The following is a 16,002-nucleotide window of genomic DNA, read 5'->3' on the forward strand; positions in this document are numbered from 1 at the left end:
AACTGAGTTATAGGGATGTATATCGTCATCGCACCATAGGGATGTCCACGTGTACCTGGTTAGCTTGGCTCAGCTGGGAGGTGACCCCTGGGACAGGGGCTCCAACTCATGGATTTCACCTCCCAGTTTGGACAGCTTGGAAAAAGCCCATGGAGAGTCAGGAGGCAACAGGGCTGGTGTGGTGGGCACATCCTATGCTCTGTAGCATGATGGCATTGGGTTATCTTCTCCTATGCATCTCTGGTAGCTTGGGGCTTCGAAATGTACATCTTCCTCTCCCTCTCCTGCGTTGTAAGTGCTAAATCAAAGGTGTGTTGAGCCAGGTTTTTGTCCCCTTGGAGGAGATGATAAAAACTTGACTGGGATGAGTCCAAAGAGCTTCAAAACTTGGGGAGGCTGGTTTCCAGCTCCCAAGGGCTGGGCTGGCAGCCCTGCGGGACGCCTGGTGAAAATCTGCCCCAGCATCGGGAGAAATTCAGGTCAGGTCTGGGCTGAAACTCTGCCCCTCGGGCCTCCCTCCTGGCTCTGCATGATACGTTTACTGGGTTTCAAAAGCAGTTTCTAACTCAAAGTGAGTCAGACGTGAACTGGAATCACATTGTAAGGTGATTTTCCAGCTGACAGGAGTAGGTTAATTGTAAACTGTCTACTGAAGCTTTAAAACTCCTGTCCAGCCTTATTATTAGCAGTTTAAAATTTATGGAGTGAGACTTTGCTTGGTGATAGTTGGTTTGTGCCCAGACAACGTGTGTAATTAATCCCCACGTTGGGGGAAGGAAAATCAAATGTAAAGCTTTTTTTTTTTTGTTGTTTTTTCTTTCCCCCCCCGTTCCCTCTGACACATCTCAGGGCATGCAGGGGACCTGGGAGGGCTGCTGGGCAGAAACGCTGTCCTACCTGCACTGAGCTTGTCACCTCAAGCACCGAGGGTTAAATCCTTTCCAGTAGTGAGAAACTTCACTTTGTATTGAAGGAAACTCCAGGCTGGGGACTAAAACAGTCCCCTGAAACGCTGGGAAATTGGACCGTGGATCTGGACTCTGCGGGGTGCAGATCCCGATGGGATTTTTAAGGAGGATGATGGAGGCGATGCCAGATCCAGGGGTTGGAGCTGACCTGCTGCAGGGCAGGGGATGGGGCCAGGTTGCCACTGCGCTGGTTGCTCACGCTGGTACCTCTGCAGCTCTGACTCCGCGTGGGTGTTTTCTGCACGTGGCTGTCTCAGGACGGCCACACGTTATTCAGCCTGTGGGTTTCCTCAAGTCGGAGCTACGACCTTGTTAAAATTTTACTTATTTCCAGGCTGAATGGCTGCATCTGTCTGGCTTGGGCAGCCCTTGGACCCGGTTACGCCTCTCTCTGTCGGGCTGAAGAGCTGTGTTATTGCGTCTCCGCTCCCGGAGCGCTGCGGTTACAGCGCTCGTAAGCTGCACAGACCGAGCTCTCAGACTTTCTCCCTGTAAAATGTTTTAGTCACTGAAAACTGAGAGCAGCTCCCAGGCAGGTAATTAATTAGAAATGTGAATTTGGAGGATTGTTTCCCTTCCCTTCGTATAGTTGCTGTTATTTCTTATTTCAAAAGATTTTTATTGAGCCTCTTATAAACATGACTCTGTTTTAATGAAGAAATAGCTCCCCTCCCCACCCCAGCTCTACAAACAACACGTCTCAAAGCTCAAGCTACTCGCCATTGATGGTCTCAGCCTCTCTGTGCACGCATGTAGACACACACAGAAGCACACGCACACACACACACACGCACGCATGCAGAATTAAACTGGAATTTCACAGCCGCAGGGTTGGCTGAGCAGCTCTGATCCAGCTCCCCGCGCGTGGGCCAAGCTCCTGTTAACTTCAATAGAGTCTTGCCCGGTTTATGAGCCTTCGGAGCGCAGCCCTGAGCAGGGGCTGCTTGTATAACGGCTATTGCATGATTAGTATTTGTATTACAATAGCACTTCAGGACCCCAGTTGCGGCTCAGCGCCCCATTAGAGTAGTCCTTGTACAAACACGTAGTAAAGAGGTGGGCTCTGACCCAAGGAGCTAACAATCGACATCTTTACGGCCCCCGAGGCACCTTAGGATCAATTATTTATATTACAGTAGCACTTACGGCATGTCTGTGCCCACGCTGATGTGAGCGGCTGTGGGTGTCTGTGGCCTGTTCCTGGGAACTTTGGGATCTGCAGGACGGGCGGGCGACACCGGGCTTTGCTGCTTGAGCTGTGAACGGCCACTCGGTAATGACCCATTCCGGCTCCAGAGGGGTTGATTCTGCAATGGAGGTGGCTTTGCCTTCCCCTCCAGGAGGCAGATTGCTGGGGGAGCAGGAGGGGTCTGCGGGAGCCTTTGCCTCCTCTCCCTCGCACGTTGTTAGCGTGGTCCCGGGTGTGATGGGTGCTGCGCAACCGCTTGCTCTGGCCCCATCCAGCCGTCTGCCCTCGCACCGTTGGAGCTGGTGCTACAAACCCAAGGCACGTGGGTGCAGGAGCAGTCCTTGCAGGTGGGTGCAGCCCCTGGGTGAGGGTGAGCAGCTTGTCTGGGGGTGGCGGAGGAGACAGCAGTGGCTCAGTGGCCTGCAGCGTTGCATGGTGCATCCTCAGCACCCGCTTCCTGAGCGGCAAGCTGCTCCGATCCCGCCTGCGCTGCCGTCTGCACCCACATCCCCAGCCGCTGCCGTTCTGATCATGTGAGACAGCCTGAAAGGCAGGAGGCTTGTGCTAGAGATGCTTAAGGCTTTTTTTCAGTATCCTCTCTGATTCCTTGGACCCATTTGTGCCTTGTGTCTCTAAGCTCTCCTCTCTCCCCACCTTTTCCAGATGGGTTGATCTTTACAGCATCAAATCCAAGCATCTTAGTCAAATTTTGCTGGTGTCAGCAGAGAAAGAGGGGCTTGCATTTGTCCCCCTTCCTAAGATACCTCTCCTGGGGTGGCAGCAACTCCTGCCGGGGGCTGGGGAGTCCCAGCGGCTGAGCGTGATCCGGGAGGGAGCCTAATGCTGAGATGCGGGGGGGAACCCCAGCTTGCTCTTTTCACTTTGACATATAAATCTCCGTCTCATTTAACCACCTGACTCCTGGAACCGGGCCCTGAAAAAGGAAAAGAGAAACTCTAGCAAATCTCAGTTGACTCGCAGCGAGCCCGGCTCTGCTGTGATATATCACTGTTACATGTCCCAAACGCTACAGCTGGGCAGGAGCCGCAGCCGATCCCAGGATCCCAGCACACAGCTGGCTGTGAGCTTGCCTTCTCTCTTGGAGAAAGCCCTGGCTTTAATACGATGTCAACATGAACAGCTGGCTGAGGAAATGCAAATTGAAGCTACATTTCGGAGCAGCTGACACCGCTGCAGGCGGCCGGCACGCAGAGCTGTGTGTGGCTGTAGCTGGCCGGGCGTAGAGCCCGGCACAACGGGGCATTACAGGGACCCAGGCAGAGAAGAGGGGTTGTGCCATGGGGCTCCCCAGGGCTGCTTTGAAACTTTCTGCCCATTTAAAAAAAAAAATAAAAAAAATAATAAAAAAATTTGCTTATTTTTTTCTGAACTGATGAAAAAAGCAAACTCAACGCTAAGCCAAAATACGGCACTGCAAAAGGGAAAGCAGCCAGGCGCACGGCTCGGCCTCGCTCTGCCCACCGCCGTCCCAACCCTGTGGCTTTCTGCAGGAGTTGGGGGGGCTCCGCCAGTGCCCCCCACCCTGCCCTGCCCGCCGTGCTGCCGGTGCTCCCCGACCTGCCGCGCAGCATTGCAGCAGCCCCGGTGCACATCTGTCCCTGCGCCCGCTCTTATCTGCTGCGGCTCAAACCTGCCCTGCAGCATTGTAAGAGTTCCCTTGAATTCATTTCTTTTTTTTTTTTTTTCCCCACCCCTCCTGCTCTGCTTTCTAGCACAAAGTGCCCTGAAGCTTTGCAGCTTTTCCAGCATTTTTCTCTCTCTCGGTGTCCCCCTTGCCCCCCCCCCCCCCCAATGCAGAGCGCAGCCCCCCGGAGCGGGGCAGAGCCCTGGCGGTGGGTGGGCAGGAAGCTCGGAGCTGCCCGGGGACCCTCGTCCAGCTTGGCTTTCCCGGATGGAGGCCAAGAGCATTAAAGCCCACACCATAAGTAAACAGTGTAGAAATTATAGGTCCAGGGTTGGGTCATGAGCTTTGCTCTTTTGGTTTCTTGCGAGGAAGATATCCCTGGGATGCTTCCGGCTGGAAGGTGGAGGGGGAGAGAGAGGGGAGCCGAGCACGGCTGTGTCGGGACAGAAATGCCACCACAGAGCCCGAGAGCAGCTGGGGCTGTGCTGGGGCTCATTGCAGCACTGCCTGCTCAGGATCATCCCGGCTCTGCCCCACTCCCACCCTCTGGTTCTCGCTGCACCCAGTGCAAACTGGGGGGAATGCGAAGGGTCCCTCCCGGCCCAGACCCCCGGAGAGGCAGGCAGGCAAAGGCTGTCCCGTTTTTGGGATGTTTTCCAGCTTGTTGCTGGGTAACAGCCCAACCCACCCACATAAGCATCAGAAAGACATTAACTGGTTTACTGAATTGTTTGTCTGCAGCCGGCCGCTGCTCTCGGCAGTGCCGTGCCGGCGATGGGCCTGCCAAGCTCTCACCAGGGCTCCCGGGCGCTTCCTTGCCATAACACCGGTAGCTGCGTTTGTTCTTCTTTCCAAAGGAGCAGCCAAGCCAAAACTTGCAGCAGGCAAAGTCCGATCGGGGCAGGGGAAACCCGCCACGTGCTGCGGAAAAATGGCTGGAACCAAAGCGTTCCCACCAGCCGCGGTGGCTGATTGCACAGGTAAATAGTGACACTGACCCTAACTAATGCACAAAGTAAATGAATCCCTTTCAGTTAATTGGCTTAAGTGTTACTTGTAGTAAGAGTAAATATTTTACAACGGTGCGGAGGCTTTGCATTGCAGCCGTGAGCTCTTTGTGCTCTGGGGCTGCAGCGAGCGGCGTCCCTGCCCCGAGGCGCCCGCAGTGAGCCCGGCTGCTCCGGGGAGCGGGTCTCGCTGCTGGGGTCAGAGGTGGGCTTTTTGGCCAGGGAAAGGGTCTGGAGAGAATAAACTGTTGGCAAAGTAACGTTTGATCGGATCGGTCTGATAGGGTTTATTAACATAGCCCCCGCTCTGGGCCGTGCCCTGCGGGGGCACCCCGAGGTGTCCTGCAACGTGCCCGGCTCGCGGCGTGGGGCTGCCGTGTGCTAACCATGTCTTCCACACAGAGTCTGGGTCAAGTTATGACGTTTTTGCAGAAGTTTTCATATGTAACTGTCCCCTTGGAGGGAACGGAGGGGAGGGGACCCACACAGACTCGTGCCATCGCCAGCGACCTCTGCAATGATGCCAGCAGTGGGTGCATGCTTCTCGGTGTTGGAAACCAGTGGGGCAGAGGACTGGCGAAGCTCAGCACAGCTGTGCCCCAGGGCAGGGGTATGGGAAGCGATGCTTGCAGGTTGAGGTGGGGCGAGGTGGCAAAGCTGTGGGCTGGATTGCCCGGAGCACCGTGAGCTGCTCCCGAGGAGCAGCGGGGTTACAGACCATGCAAGTTTGGAGCAGTGATTTATCTGGGACGGGTTTGATAAGGAAAAGCAATGCCTGGCCGAGCTGAGGGAGGGGGTGTCTTTCCTCGCTGGGGTGCCTGTGCTGCATCTCTGGGGCTGCAGGAGAGCAGGGCTCAGGGACGAGCGGTGACATTGATCTTTGAGGATGATACGTGTCCCACCTGGTTGTTCAGGGGATTTCAGCTTTTTTGGGAGAATTTCAGCAGTTTTGTAAGAACGACCTGAAAGCCCAAACCCCCTTGGCAGCTCCTCTTCCCCCGGCTCGCGCTCAGCATCCTCCCAAACCAGGGCACCCGAAGCAGGCAACCCGCCGGTGACAGCGGTCGGAGCCAGCGTGGCTTGGGGACGGCTGGAGCTCGGTTGTCACCTTTGGAGTTCATTCCCTGAATTGTCACCCTGGCTGAGTCTGGTTTTGTCTGTCCCTGAATCCCGTTGCTTCCCTAGCATCCTGCCAGGGCTTCCCTCGCTCCGGTGTCTCTTTGATGGCTGGGCTCAGGACCTGCACTGATAAAAGAGGGGGGACACCCCAAGCCCCATCAGTGAAGCCAAAACCATCCTGGGGCTTCAGCGTGGCCCTGGCTTTGCTTGAAGGCTGTTAATAAATCAGACACCGGGTGGGGTGTTTAACTTTTAATACAATGTATATTTATTGCAAACAATAATATACAAAAAAAAAAAAGGTAAGTTTCACAAAGAGAAGGATCTTGCAAACAAAACAAAACAAAACAACTTACCTAAAGACAAAATATGATTTAAATGACAGGTCTTTTAAGTTACAGAAATACTTTAAAAAGATCTGCTTTTATACAGAAATAGAAAGATGCCATATTATAAGAGTGCTTTAAGATTTCTTTTCTTCTACTGAATCCCTAAAAAAAAAAAAAAATGTTAACAAATATATAATTTTTTTAAATAAAAAAAGTTTGCTGTCTTTTTTAAAAAGCAATCCTTAACTGTTCAGCCACAGCTTCACCAAAGTCAGTGTCCCCACCTCAAGCCAGTTTTTGGGGGGTGGAAGGCTAAAACGGTGCCGCCCCCGCGGCACGGCCGGGGCGTTGGGTCTCGTCCTCGCACGAGCTCGTGTGTCCCAGAGAGCTGAGGCAGAAAACAAGGCAAATGATTCAGTGATACGCTACATTTGCAATCTTTAGTTTGTACAAATTCTTTTTTTTTTTTTTCCAGTTTATCCTTAAGACAAAAGAAAAAAGGAAGAGCACAAGTTTGTACAAACCCAGGACACAGATTCCAAAAAGAATAATAATAATAATAATAAAAAAAGAATTAAAGAGATAAATAAAGGACTGGTTACAGTTTAGACCATAATTTAACAGGCACGGTTACCTTCCAAATAATGCTCCGACAAATGCAATCACTTTTGAAAGGACTTAAAACAGAAGGGAGATTTAAAAAAAAAAAAAAAAAAAAAAAAAGAAAATTGTGATTAAAAACTGCTTTTCTCACAAAATAAATAATTTAAAGTATCTGTGATGTCCCGCAAGCAGAGGGGAGCCCCTGGATGGGTTTTGCAGCAGGCCTGGGGTGGACGGGGGGTTGATCGGGGGTGGCTGGAGGGGGTCGAGCTCAGCCCCCCCCAGCCCCAGGGACGGGCAGAGCTGGGGACAAGTGATTATCACAGGGCTGCTTTTAAGGCTTCTCAACAGCGCTTTTTGCTGTTGGTTTTTTTTTTTTTTAAATCTTTTTGTTTTTCTTTCTTAAGGCTCAAGGTTATTAAAAAATAAAGTTAAAATCTCCTCCCGGCTGGTTTTGCTATTAGTTAGAAAAATAAAGCCTCTCCCATGCTCATCCCCACGCAATCTCAGCTCGCGTCTCCCGCGCTGCAGAGCTGACCATCGCTAAGCCTGACGCTGGCCACTTAACAGAGCTTTGTTCAGAGTTAAAAGCACGCCGTTTTGCTTTTTTATTTTTATTTTTAGAGAAAAAGACACTTATCTATACAAAAATAACTCTGACTGCAAGAAAACCTAGGACTGCTCCACTAAGTGTCATTTTTTAGCTGTTGGAAAAATAAGAGCATTTAAAAAAATCTCTAAAAAATATGTATAAATCCCCTCAAATTGGTAACGAATCATACACAGTACATACTAAAAAATATTTAAAATAGAGAATATTCCTCACAGAGGACTCTGAGTTTTCTCTTTTTTTCCCCCCATTTTTTTTTTTTTTTTCATTTTTTTAATTGCTGCTAAAAAAAAAATCATTACAAAAGTTCAGCGAACAGACAGCTGAGCTGGTTGGTTAGAAAACTCATCTCCACGCTGTGCCCTGGAAGCAGAGTTAAAGTCCAGTCCTTGGAAAGTCTGTACCGAGTTCTGCCAGTTCTCAGAGCGGTCTGGCCACTTCCTGGAGGATGCTGTAGTGCAGAAGGCTCGAGGTGCTCTCTCCTCCCCGCCAGCTTTAACTTTAGCATCTTTTTTTAATTATTATTTTAATTTCAAAGAAGGAAAAAGTCTGCGGAAGTTCTCTGTTCTTCTCCTTCTCGCTGCTTTCGTGCTTTTTTGATTTTTTTTTTAAGTTTGTTCTTTTTTTTTTTCTTCTTTTTTTTTTTTTTTTTAAAATGGCTTTAGGGTCTGGTGAGCTGTGTGTAGACAGGCTGTTCCCAGTGCTGTGGGCTGTGGGTCTGGGGGATGGAGGGGACCCCAGAAGTGTCTGCAATGGGGGTGTACATGGGGCGCTGCGTGGGGTTCATGTAGGTGAAGGTGGAGTAGAGGCTGCTGCTCTGGCCGGCGGCGTGGCTGTAGTAGGAGCTGGAGTTCTGGTGGTCGGTGTAGTCGTACTGGGAGCGGGTGATGGTGGGGTAGGAGGAGCTGTAGTGCTGGAGGTTGAAGGAGCTGTAGTTGATCTGCTGCGGGGAGTGCTGCTGCTGCTCGCTGTAGTGGCTAGGGCTGAGCTGCTCCGTCTTGATGTGCGTCCTCTGCTGCGCCTGGCCCTGCTCGCCGCTCAGCGCCGGCAGCCCGTGCTGCGGCTGGGGCTGTGGCGGGGGCTGCGGCGGCGGCTGCGGCTGCTGCTTGGACATCCAGACGTGGCCGGCCCCGGCTTGCGAGCCCGACGTGCTGCTGATGCCGTAGCTGCCGGTGTAGGTGACCTGGCCGGGCTGCCCGTGGGTGGCCGGGACCCCCGGGTGGCCGTTGGGGGGGAGGTACTGATCGAACTCGTTGACGTCGAAAGTCTCGATGTTGGAGATGACGTCACTGCTGAGCTCGCCGATGTCCACGTCTCGGAAGTCAATGTGGGGCGGCTGCCGGCCGCCTTCTTGCAGAGGGCGGCCCTCCCGCTTCAGGTCCTGCTTGCCCGGCTGCGTGTCCGTCTTGGGGGTGGTGGGGGGTGTGGGGGGGCCCTGCGATTGCCCTGCGGAAGGAAGGAAGGAAAGGGCACAGGCGTGAAGGGGGTGTCTCTCCCGCGACGGCCGAGCACCCCTGCGCCCGCAGCTCCCCGATAACGCCGTTAATAGTTAACCCGCGGTCCGTGGGGCGGCCAGATAACAGCGCGTTGCTTCTGAAAGCAGTTGCGTAGGGTAACACAAACATCTCCAGGTGCGAGGAACACAGACGCGAGCCCTATCAGCGCCGATCTATCGCGCCGGGTAAAGTTACCGAGCCTTTGGACATGAGCCGCAAGAGCGGAGCCATCTTTTGGTTTATTTGTTTAAAAAGTATGGGTTCACGTTTCTCATGGGCAGAGGGGGTGGAAGCGGCTGCAGGGGCTGGCACACACGGGTGAGCATTTGTGTGCCGGTGCTACGGGCAAGGCTCGCGGGCAGCTCTGCCCCTCTCCTGCTGCAGCCGTCTCCTTCTCACTGCATTTCTGCGTCTCTCTCCTTCCCCCCCCCCCCACCTTACCCAATCCCAATTTCAGCCTGGTTTGGGATGCAACTTTTCTTAGGTGGCCGTGACTTAACCCCCTCCGTAACACCTTGTGAGGCTGCGAGTACCTACCCGAGTGCTCCCCGGGGGAGTGCACCTCGCTGATGCTGGAGGACGACTGCGGGGAATCCGCCTGCAGCGCCTTGAAGATGGCGTTGGGGGAGATGTGGGTTTGCTCGGAGCCCTCCTCCTGCTCCGACTGCCCGTTCTTCACCGACTTTCTCCGCCGCGGCTGGTACTTGTAGTCGGGATGGTCCTTCTTGTGCTGCACCCGCAGCCGCTCGGCCTCCTCCACGAAGGGACGCTTCTCGCTCTCGTTCAGCAGCCTGGGGGGGGACATGGGGGGCGAGGGGTCAGCTGCAGCTCACGAGGGGCATTAGCGGCTCCCCCCACTATGGCATTACCACCAGCCCAAACCTCTCCCCTGGATTGCCCTGAATGGAAATGCAAAGCCCCCCCCAACATTAAACCCCCTGCCTGGGGCACACGCTGGTTGTCGCTCCCCCCAGATTGCTTCGGTGGCAGAACGAGAGGTGCAAGAGTCACGGCAGGGTCCGACCCTTGCCCTCCGCACCCTGTCCGTCCCTGCAAGGGTGCACGTCCCGTCCCCGGGGCGCTTTAGGTGACGGCCCCGTCGCTGCCTGCCAGGGCCAGGTTTACTCACTGCTTTCTCCTCCTGCTGCAAGAGCAGCCGCAAATGTAGGATTCACCCCCCCCTTCTGCAGTCACAGAGCAAGAGGCGGCCAGGTGACTCACTTTCCTTCTGTTTTTCTCCCCTCCCTGCCTTATTTTGGAAGTCGGAGGGCACCCAGCCATGCGCCACTCATCGCAGCCACCCACCCACCCACCCACCCGGGGCTTGGCACAGCATCGCCGGCGCTCGCCCTGCGCCCGGCTTCTGCCGCCCCCCCCTCCTCGCCCCGCATCGCTTCTCCTCCTGGGCCAAGCTGATGCAATCCAGAAAACCATCATTTCCTCTGGACAAGAGCACAAACAAACGCCAAAGCAGGCCCCGCTCGCCCGGCGGTGGGGGCCCGCTGGGTGGGGGGTCTGCCAGCCCCCCGCACGGCCCCCTCCTGCCCGGCGGGGCCAGCTTCCACCCGGGACATTGCTCAAGGGAAAGAAACCACTTGCAAGAGCAGAAGGCGGCCGCAGGGAATTAACTTTCCTTACTTTTCCCCTACTATTCTGGCTTCTCCTACGCCGAAGAAGTTTGCCAGCACATGCAAAAGTTTTCAGCGAGTTTTCCAGGCTTGAAATCATCCTCTCCCTCCTCTTCCACCTCCTTTGACTGCTGGTACAGGCTAGGGCAGACTTTGCAGGCTGCAGCCTCTCCCCCCCAGCATCCCCCGTTCCCCTCCCCCGCTGACCCGTCCCGGCCTCCGCACTCACCTCCAGAGCTTGCCCAGGGTTTTGCTGAGCTCCGCGTTGTGCAGATGCGGGTACTGGTCAGCCAGCTTCCTCCGGGCCGCCTGTGCCCACACCATGAACGCGTTCATGGGTCTCTTCACGTGGGGCTTATTTTTGCTGGATCCGTTCACCCGGACCGGCATGGGGACCAGGGTCCAGTCGTAGCCCTTGAGCACTTGGCTCACCGCCTCTCGGATGCACACCGGGAACTTGTCCTCGTCGCTCTCCTTCTTCAGGTCCGGGTCACCCTTGGGGAAGGTGTTTTCTTGGGGTCTGGTGTTCTCCGTGTCCGAGCCGGATCCAGAGGGGCAGGGGGACCCGGCGGAGTCATCCGACATGGTGGGGCTGGGGGCGTCGGAGATACATTTGTCCTGCTCTTCCGTCATTTTCATGAAGGGGTCTAGGAGATTCATGCGAGAAAGTGGTAGGGGGGGGACAGGGGATGAAAAAATTTGGGGGAAAAAAAAAAAGTCAGGTGGCTAAGGGGCAGGGAAGGGTTTAAAAAGTAAAACTGGGAGAAACGAAGTCTCCACCAGCGTGAAGCCTGGCTGGGGAGAGGAGGGAGAAAGCTGGAAAAAGTTTGCAAAAGTTTTTTTATTATTTTTCCCTACCCCTCTAAGTCAAAAAAACAAAACAAAAACCCAAAAACCAAACCAAAAAACCAACAAGGGCGGGGGGAGAAACTTTTGCAAGTTGCAGGAGAGAAAGGACGGGAGGAGCAGGGTGAAGGGGAGGGGGGTGCAGAAAAAAAAAAAAACCCGGAGCGGCGGTGGCGGGAGGCCGGGGGCGACGGTCGGTGGGCAGCGCGGGGCCGGGGGCGGCCGTCGGTGGGCAGCGCGGGGCCGGGCGCGCCCCGCCGGTCTCCAGCGCGGCTCTGCGGCCCGCGCCGCGGCGCGGGAATAAATACTCTCCGCGGCGATTTCGGCTCGGGAGCGCTCCGCCAATGGGCGGCCGGCCCCGGGGGCTGGCGCGCACGCCATTGGCTGCGCCGCCGCCGCGGGGAGGGGTCGGCGGGCGCGCATCAGCGCGCCGCTCAGCGCCGCGCAGGGGGGAGGCTGCGGGAGGGCGGACGGGGAGGCCGCGGGCGGGGGCGCGGAGCAGCCGAGCCCCTTGCGCGGATGCGGAGCAGCAGCGGCGGCGGAAGACCCCCGCGCCCCTTAAGCGCCGCTCCGCCCGCCGCGGCGTTTTCTGGTTTACCCGGGAGCTGCGGAATGAGCGTCTGCGGGCGTTGGGGGACTCCCTGCCGGTTTAGCCCGCAGGTCCGCGGGGGCTGGCGGACCCCCGCGGGCGCGGAGCGACGATGGAGGAACGCGGCGGCGGCCGGGGCCCCGCGGAGCGAAGCGCGGCGCGGCGGGGCCCCGCGGGCGGTGCGCGGCGCCGTCCAGAGGGGGCGCCAAAGGCCCAGGAACGGCGCGGCGGGGGCGGGGAGCGCTGCGCGCCCGCGCGGGTGGGGGTGGGGGGGCTGTCCGCGCCCCCCCCCCCCCCCCCCCCGCCCCTCCGCGCCCCTCCGCGGCGCCGCCCCTGCCGGGGCAGTGCGTGGGGGCAGGCGCGGGGCGGGGTGCCTGTGACACCCAAAATACCCCAAACCCGCTTTTTTTCTTCGGGGGTGGTGGGGTGCCCCCGCGCCCATCCCATCATAGGTATAAGAGCCCCCATACCCCCCCCCCCCCCCCCCTTTTATTTCTCTTTATAACGTTATTCTTCAGCCCGGTGGCCCTGTCTCGTCCTTCCCCGGCGGCCGGGGCTGCGCTCGGACCCGCTGCCCGGCTGCGGGGTGCGGGACCGGGCTCTGCTCTGCGGCTCGGTGCAGCCGGTGCGGGAACTGTGCAAGGGGAAAGGAGGTTGCCTCCCCCTCCCTTCTCCTCCTCCCCCCCCCCCCAAAAAAAAAAAAGTTTTGCCGAGTTGACCGGCTCTTGTCATCAAAACAAAACAACAAAAAGCAAACAAATAAGCACTGGGAGCTTTCCAGTGTTGTCTCTAGATAAATGCAAATATTTCTCTTCATAGTGAATCATGCAGTGTGTGTGTTTTTATTAGCAAACTGCTTTTCCGTGCACATAAGAATTAAATATCGGGGATGCTGGCAGGAGAGAAGTCGTTATCTAGAGAGACAATAAGGCAGATCTCATCTTTTAAGGTTTAAAGGCAAGGGGGTATTTGGCGAGGTCTGAATTTCAGTGCAGATGTGTGCGAAGGCAGCTCCAGCGTGCAAGGCAAGCTGCCCTCCTTCCCCCGTGTCCCTCCCCTGCACGCTCGGCTCCACGAGCGTGTTTCGGGGGGGAGAGATCTTCTACCAGTTCTCCCTTTCCCAAATACGCAGTACATAATTTTTCATTTCAACTCGAGCGTTAAAGTTGGTGCTTTATCGAAGCTGCTTTAATTTGCTGCTTTAATTTGCAGCCTTTGTCCTGTTGGACAATTCTCAGGGCAGCGGCCGCCTCGGTAGCTGTACCCTGGTGTGGATCCCTGATCACGATTGTCACCGTTACGTTAATAAGTGTGTTTTAAAGGTATTGGAAATGGCACATGAAAAAAACTTGAAAAAAGTTTAAAAAAAAAAAAAAAGAAAAAGGCAGCGGGGGAAGGAGCTCTGAATAAATGCATTTGAAAGCAATCTCCCTGGTAGACCCTGCTTGTCTTTTGCTATCTGTCCCTGAGATATTTTTTTTTTTTTTTTTTGCTTGCAAACTTTTGGAAAGTAGTTTTCTTTGGGTGAGTTTAAAGGTAAGTGTCTGTCCTATTTCCAGAGCCTTTGTCTGAAAGCACAGGGGGACTGAGAGCAGAGGGTGGTTTTTCTTCCTGAGCATTTGGGGTTTCTTACGCCTTGCAACAGCAAAGACGATTTTCACAGCATTATGTATCCTTACTTCGCTAAATATGCAGTAGTCCGAGAGAAGATATGCTGAATTTTGTATCGGTATTTGCAGTGAAAAAGGTAAACTTACAGCAAATGTTAAAGGAGATAATTTTGAAATATTTTCCCTTGGCAATGTCAGCTCTAGGCTAGCGCATGAGTGGAATTTAGCTCAACAAATCTCTTTTAATATATGTATTTGTTATAGGAACATCAAAGAAAACTCAGGCAGTGGATTGTTCTTATCTCAGCTGGAGCTGCTGTAGCAAAAATCTGAACAAATGTACCTGGAGGAGAAAAATATGGTGACAACAGATTGTTCCATGGCTTTACTGCTGATTGGCAGAGATAAAAACAATTTGGGAGAATAATTGATTTAATGAAAAGTGTAATAATTAGAACATTTTTCATTCTGAAAGTCCATCTGCTGAAAGGGACTCTGCCTTTTCATTACAAAAGAATCTGTTTTAACAAAAGAAAGTGGTTTGACAAGTTTGAACAATAAGCAAAAGAGAAATGGAAAAGAGCTTTCTAGTTATGTTATTGCATGTAATTTTATAATTTCTGAATTATTATTTTTAATTCCTGTTCTATGGACTATTTAGACAATATGGACAAGTTGATTAATCACAGTCGTTTTGCAAGATTAGAAGTTTCCTTTAAAGCGACAAGCTGTTGCTGCTTTTACGTCAGGATGGAAGTTTTCTTTTTAAAGAATTAACATTGTTTTATCGTAAGTGGCAAGCTCAGATATCAGGAAAGATTTTTAGCAAGAAGCGCGTGGATTATAGCCCCCGTTTGATTTTTTTTTTTTTTTTCCTGCCTTGTGCTAAATCAAATCACCGGTTTGTAGGAAACAAGCTTTCCAAGCCTCTGAGCAGCGAGTGAAGGAGACAGGAGTTTTGGTAGCAAAGGGAATAGCACTCGTGTGGGGTATTTTGGGAGGTTTTTCTCTCGAACCTTACAGATACAATATTGATGCGTGTCAGATCTGTCGTGCTGAAATAAGTTGTATTTTACTGATGTTTTGTGGGAGCTGAGGAGGGTTTGATCCAGCTCCCCCTTTGAGCTTGATGAAGTTTGCTCCTTCCTAAAGCCTGTGTGCCTCTCCTCCCCGCTGCAGGCGGTCCGACCCCCCCGGCCAAGGGATGGGTGTTTGACGGGCGCTCGCTTCACCAGGGAGGCTGTGATGTCACCCCGTCCCCTCTGACCTCACGGCGGGCCAGCGGCTCCTCCGTGCTCTGGCACAAATCGGTCTCCCCCGGTCGACGAGAAACCCAAGGAGAAGCTGGCGCTGCCTCCCCGTCCGGAGAAACGCTTTCCCTGCTCGCGTTTGCCACGGTGCGAAATGGGGGCAAAACTGCAAGATTTGGGTTATAGTGGAATTCTCTAAAAAACAAAGGCATTCCCGCGCCAGATCTCTTAATTTTGATATCAAAACTGTATCGATCATTGATCGATGGCACAAAACATGAATGCCAGATACGATCATGCCGTTGAAGTCAGGCGGGACCGTCTGCTCCGGTGTTTTTGGATGACGGCTTTCGGCAGGCGAGTCCCGGGGGTGGTGCAGCGCAGTTAATTGCAGTATAATTATCGCTCCCTCCTATAAAAATCGCTCCCTCCTAAACAATGACGTTTGATTAAAAATGAGAGTTGTGCTGCATCCCACCAAGCACAAAATAACTCCAGCAGCCGAACGGCCTTTGCGCGCTCCGGGTTTTTCCTCTCTAACGAACAAGGGCTGCGAGCCGGGAAGGGTCAGCCGTCCCCTTGGTCGCCGCCGAATGTTTTCACGTGCGGTGCAAGATGTTAGCGTTTTAGTTAATTTTTCTCCATCGCCTTCTTTCAGTCGCGGTCGGGTCTCCAGGGCAGGTATCTTACATCTTTCCAATTTGGGTGTTATTGCGTTAAGCGACGCGTGATTTCTTTCCCATCTCAAAAGCGTTACTGATGCAGGAATGGAGCTGGCGCTTTGGTTTATCGGGTGACCTGCCCAAGAGCCGCGGGACCGCCGCTGTCCCCAGGACACGAGGTCGGTGTCGAGCCCCTTCCGAGGTGGCCCTTGATGCCACGACGGATTCAACCCGGTCTGGAGGTGACCCCGCGCCAGGGCTGTTGGACACGTCTGCCACGGCCTCCCCGGCAGGGTTTGCAGGCTCTGTCTTGCGCAGAGCTGTGGCTGTGTCCTTTTTTGTACTATATCTATTTATTTTTCAAAAGCCCGAGCGTTTCTCAGGCACATTCTGACAAGTCCTTATCGGAAGATAGTTGTACAGTTAGAAAAAAAAAGAAAGAGCAGTAGCT

The 16,002-nt window shown here is 54.0% G+C and overlaps 1 protein-coding gene and 1 long non-coding RNA gene across 2 annotated transcripts in view; one reads left to right on the plus strand and one right to left on the minus strand.

Annotated features, from left to right (window-relative positions):
• LOC127024027 (uncharacterized) overlaps positions 1-16,002 on the plus strand; it is a 120,015-nt gene that overhangs the window by 75,878 nt on the left and 28,135 nt on the right. The window lies entirely within an intron of this gene.
• SOX9 (SRY-box transcription factor 9) lies at positions 8,132-11,614 on the minus strand. Its single transcript, XM_050908424.1, has 3 exons — positions 10,824-11,614; positions 9,504-9,757; positions 8,132-8,916 (listed from the first exon to the last, which is right to left on the minus strand). The coding sequence occupies exons 1-3, from the start codon at positions 11,252-11,254 to the stop codon at positions 8,132-8,134; spliced, it is 1,470 nt and encodes a 489-aa protein (XP_050764381.1). The 5' UTR covers positions 11,255-11,614.

This window comes from Gymnogyps californianus, chromosome 19 (genome assembly GCF_018139145.2).
Source record: "Gymnogyps californianus isolate 813 chromosome 19, ASM1813914v2, whole genome shotgun sequence".
Lineage (NCBI taxonomy): Eukaryota > Metazoa > Chordata > Aves > Accipitriformes > Cathartidae > Gymnogyps > Gymnogyps californianus.

Bases quoted from the DNA above. Each gene is read 5' to 3' on its own strand.
- SOX9 (XM_050908424.1), bottom strand. From the start codon at position 11,254: ATGAATCTCCTAGACCCCTTCATGAAAATGACGGAAGAGCAGGACAAA. The intron at 9,758-10,823 runs GTGAGTGCGGAG...GTCCCCCCCCAG, and splicing joins ACCCTGGGCAAGCTCTGGAG to GCTGCTGAACGAGAGCGAGA. The intron at 8,917-9,503 runs GTAGGTACTCGC...TTCCTTCCGCAG, and splicing joins CTCCCCCGGGGAGCACTCGG to GGCAATCGCAGGGCCCCCCC.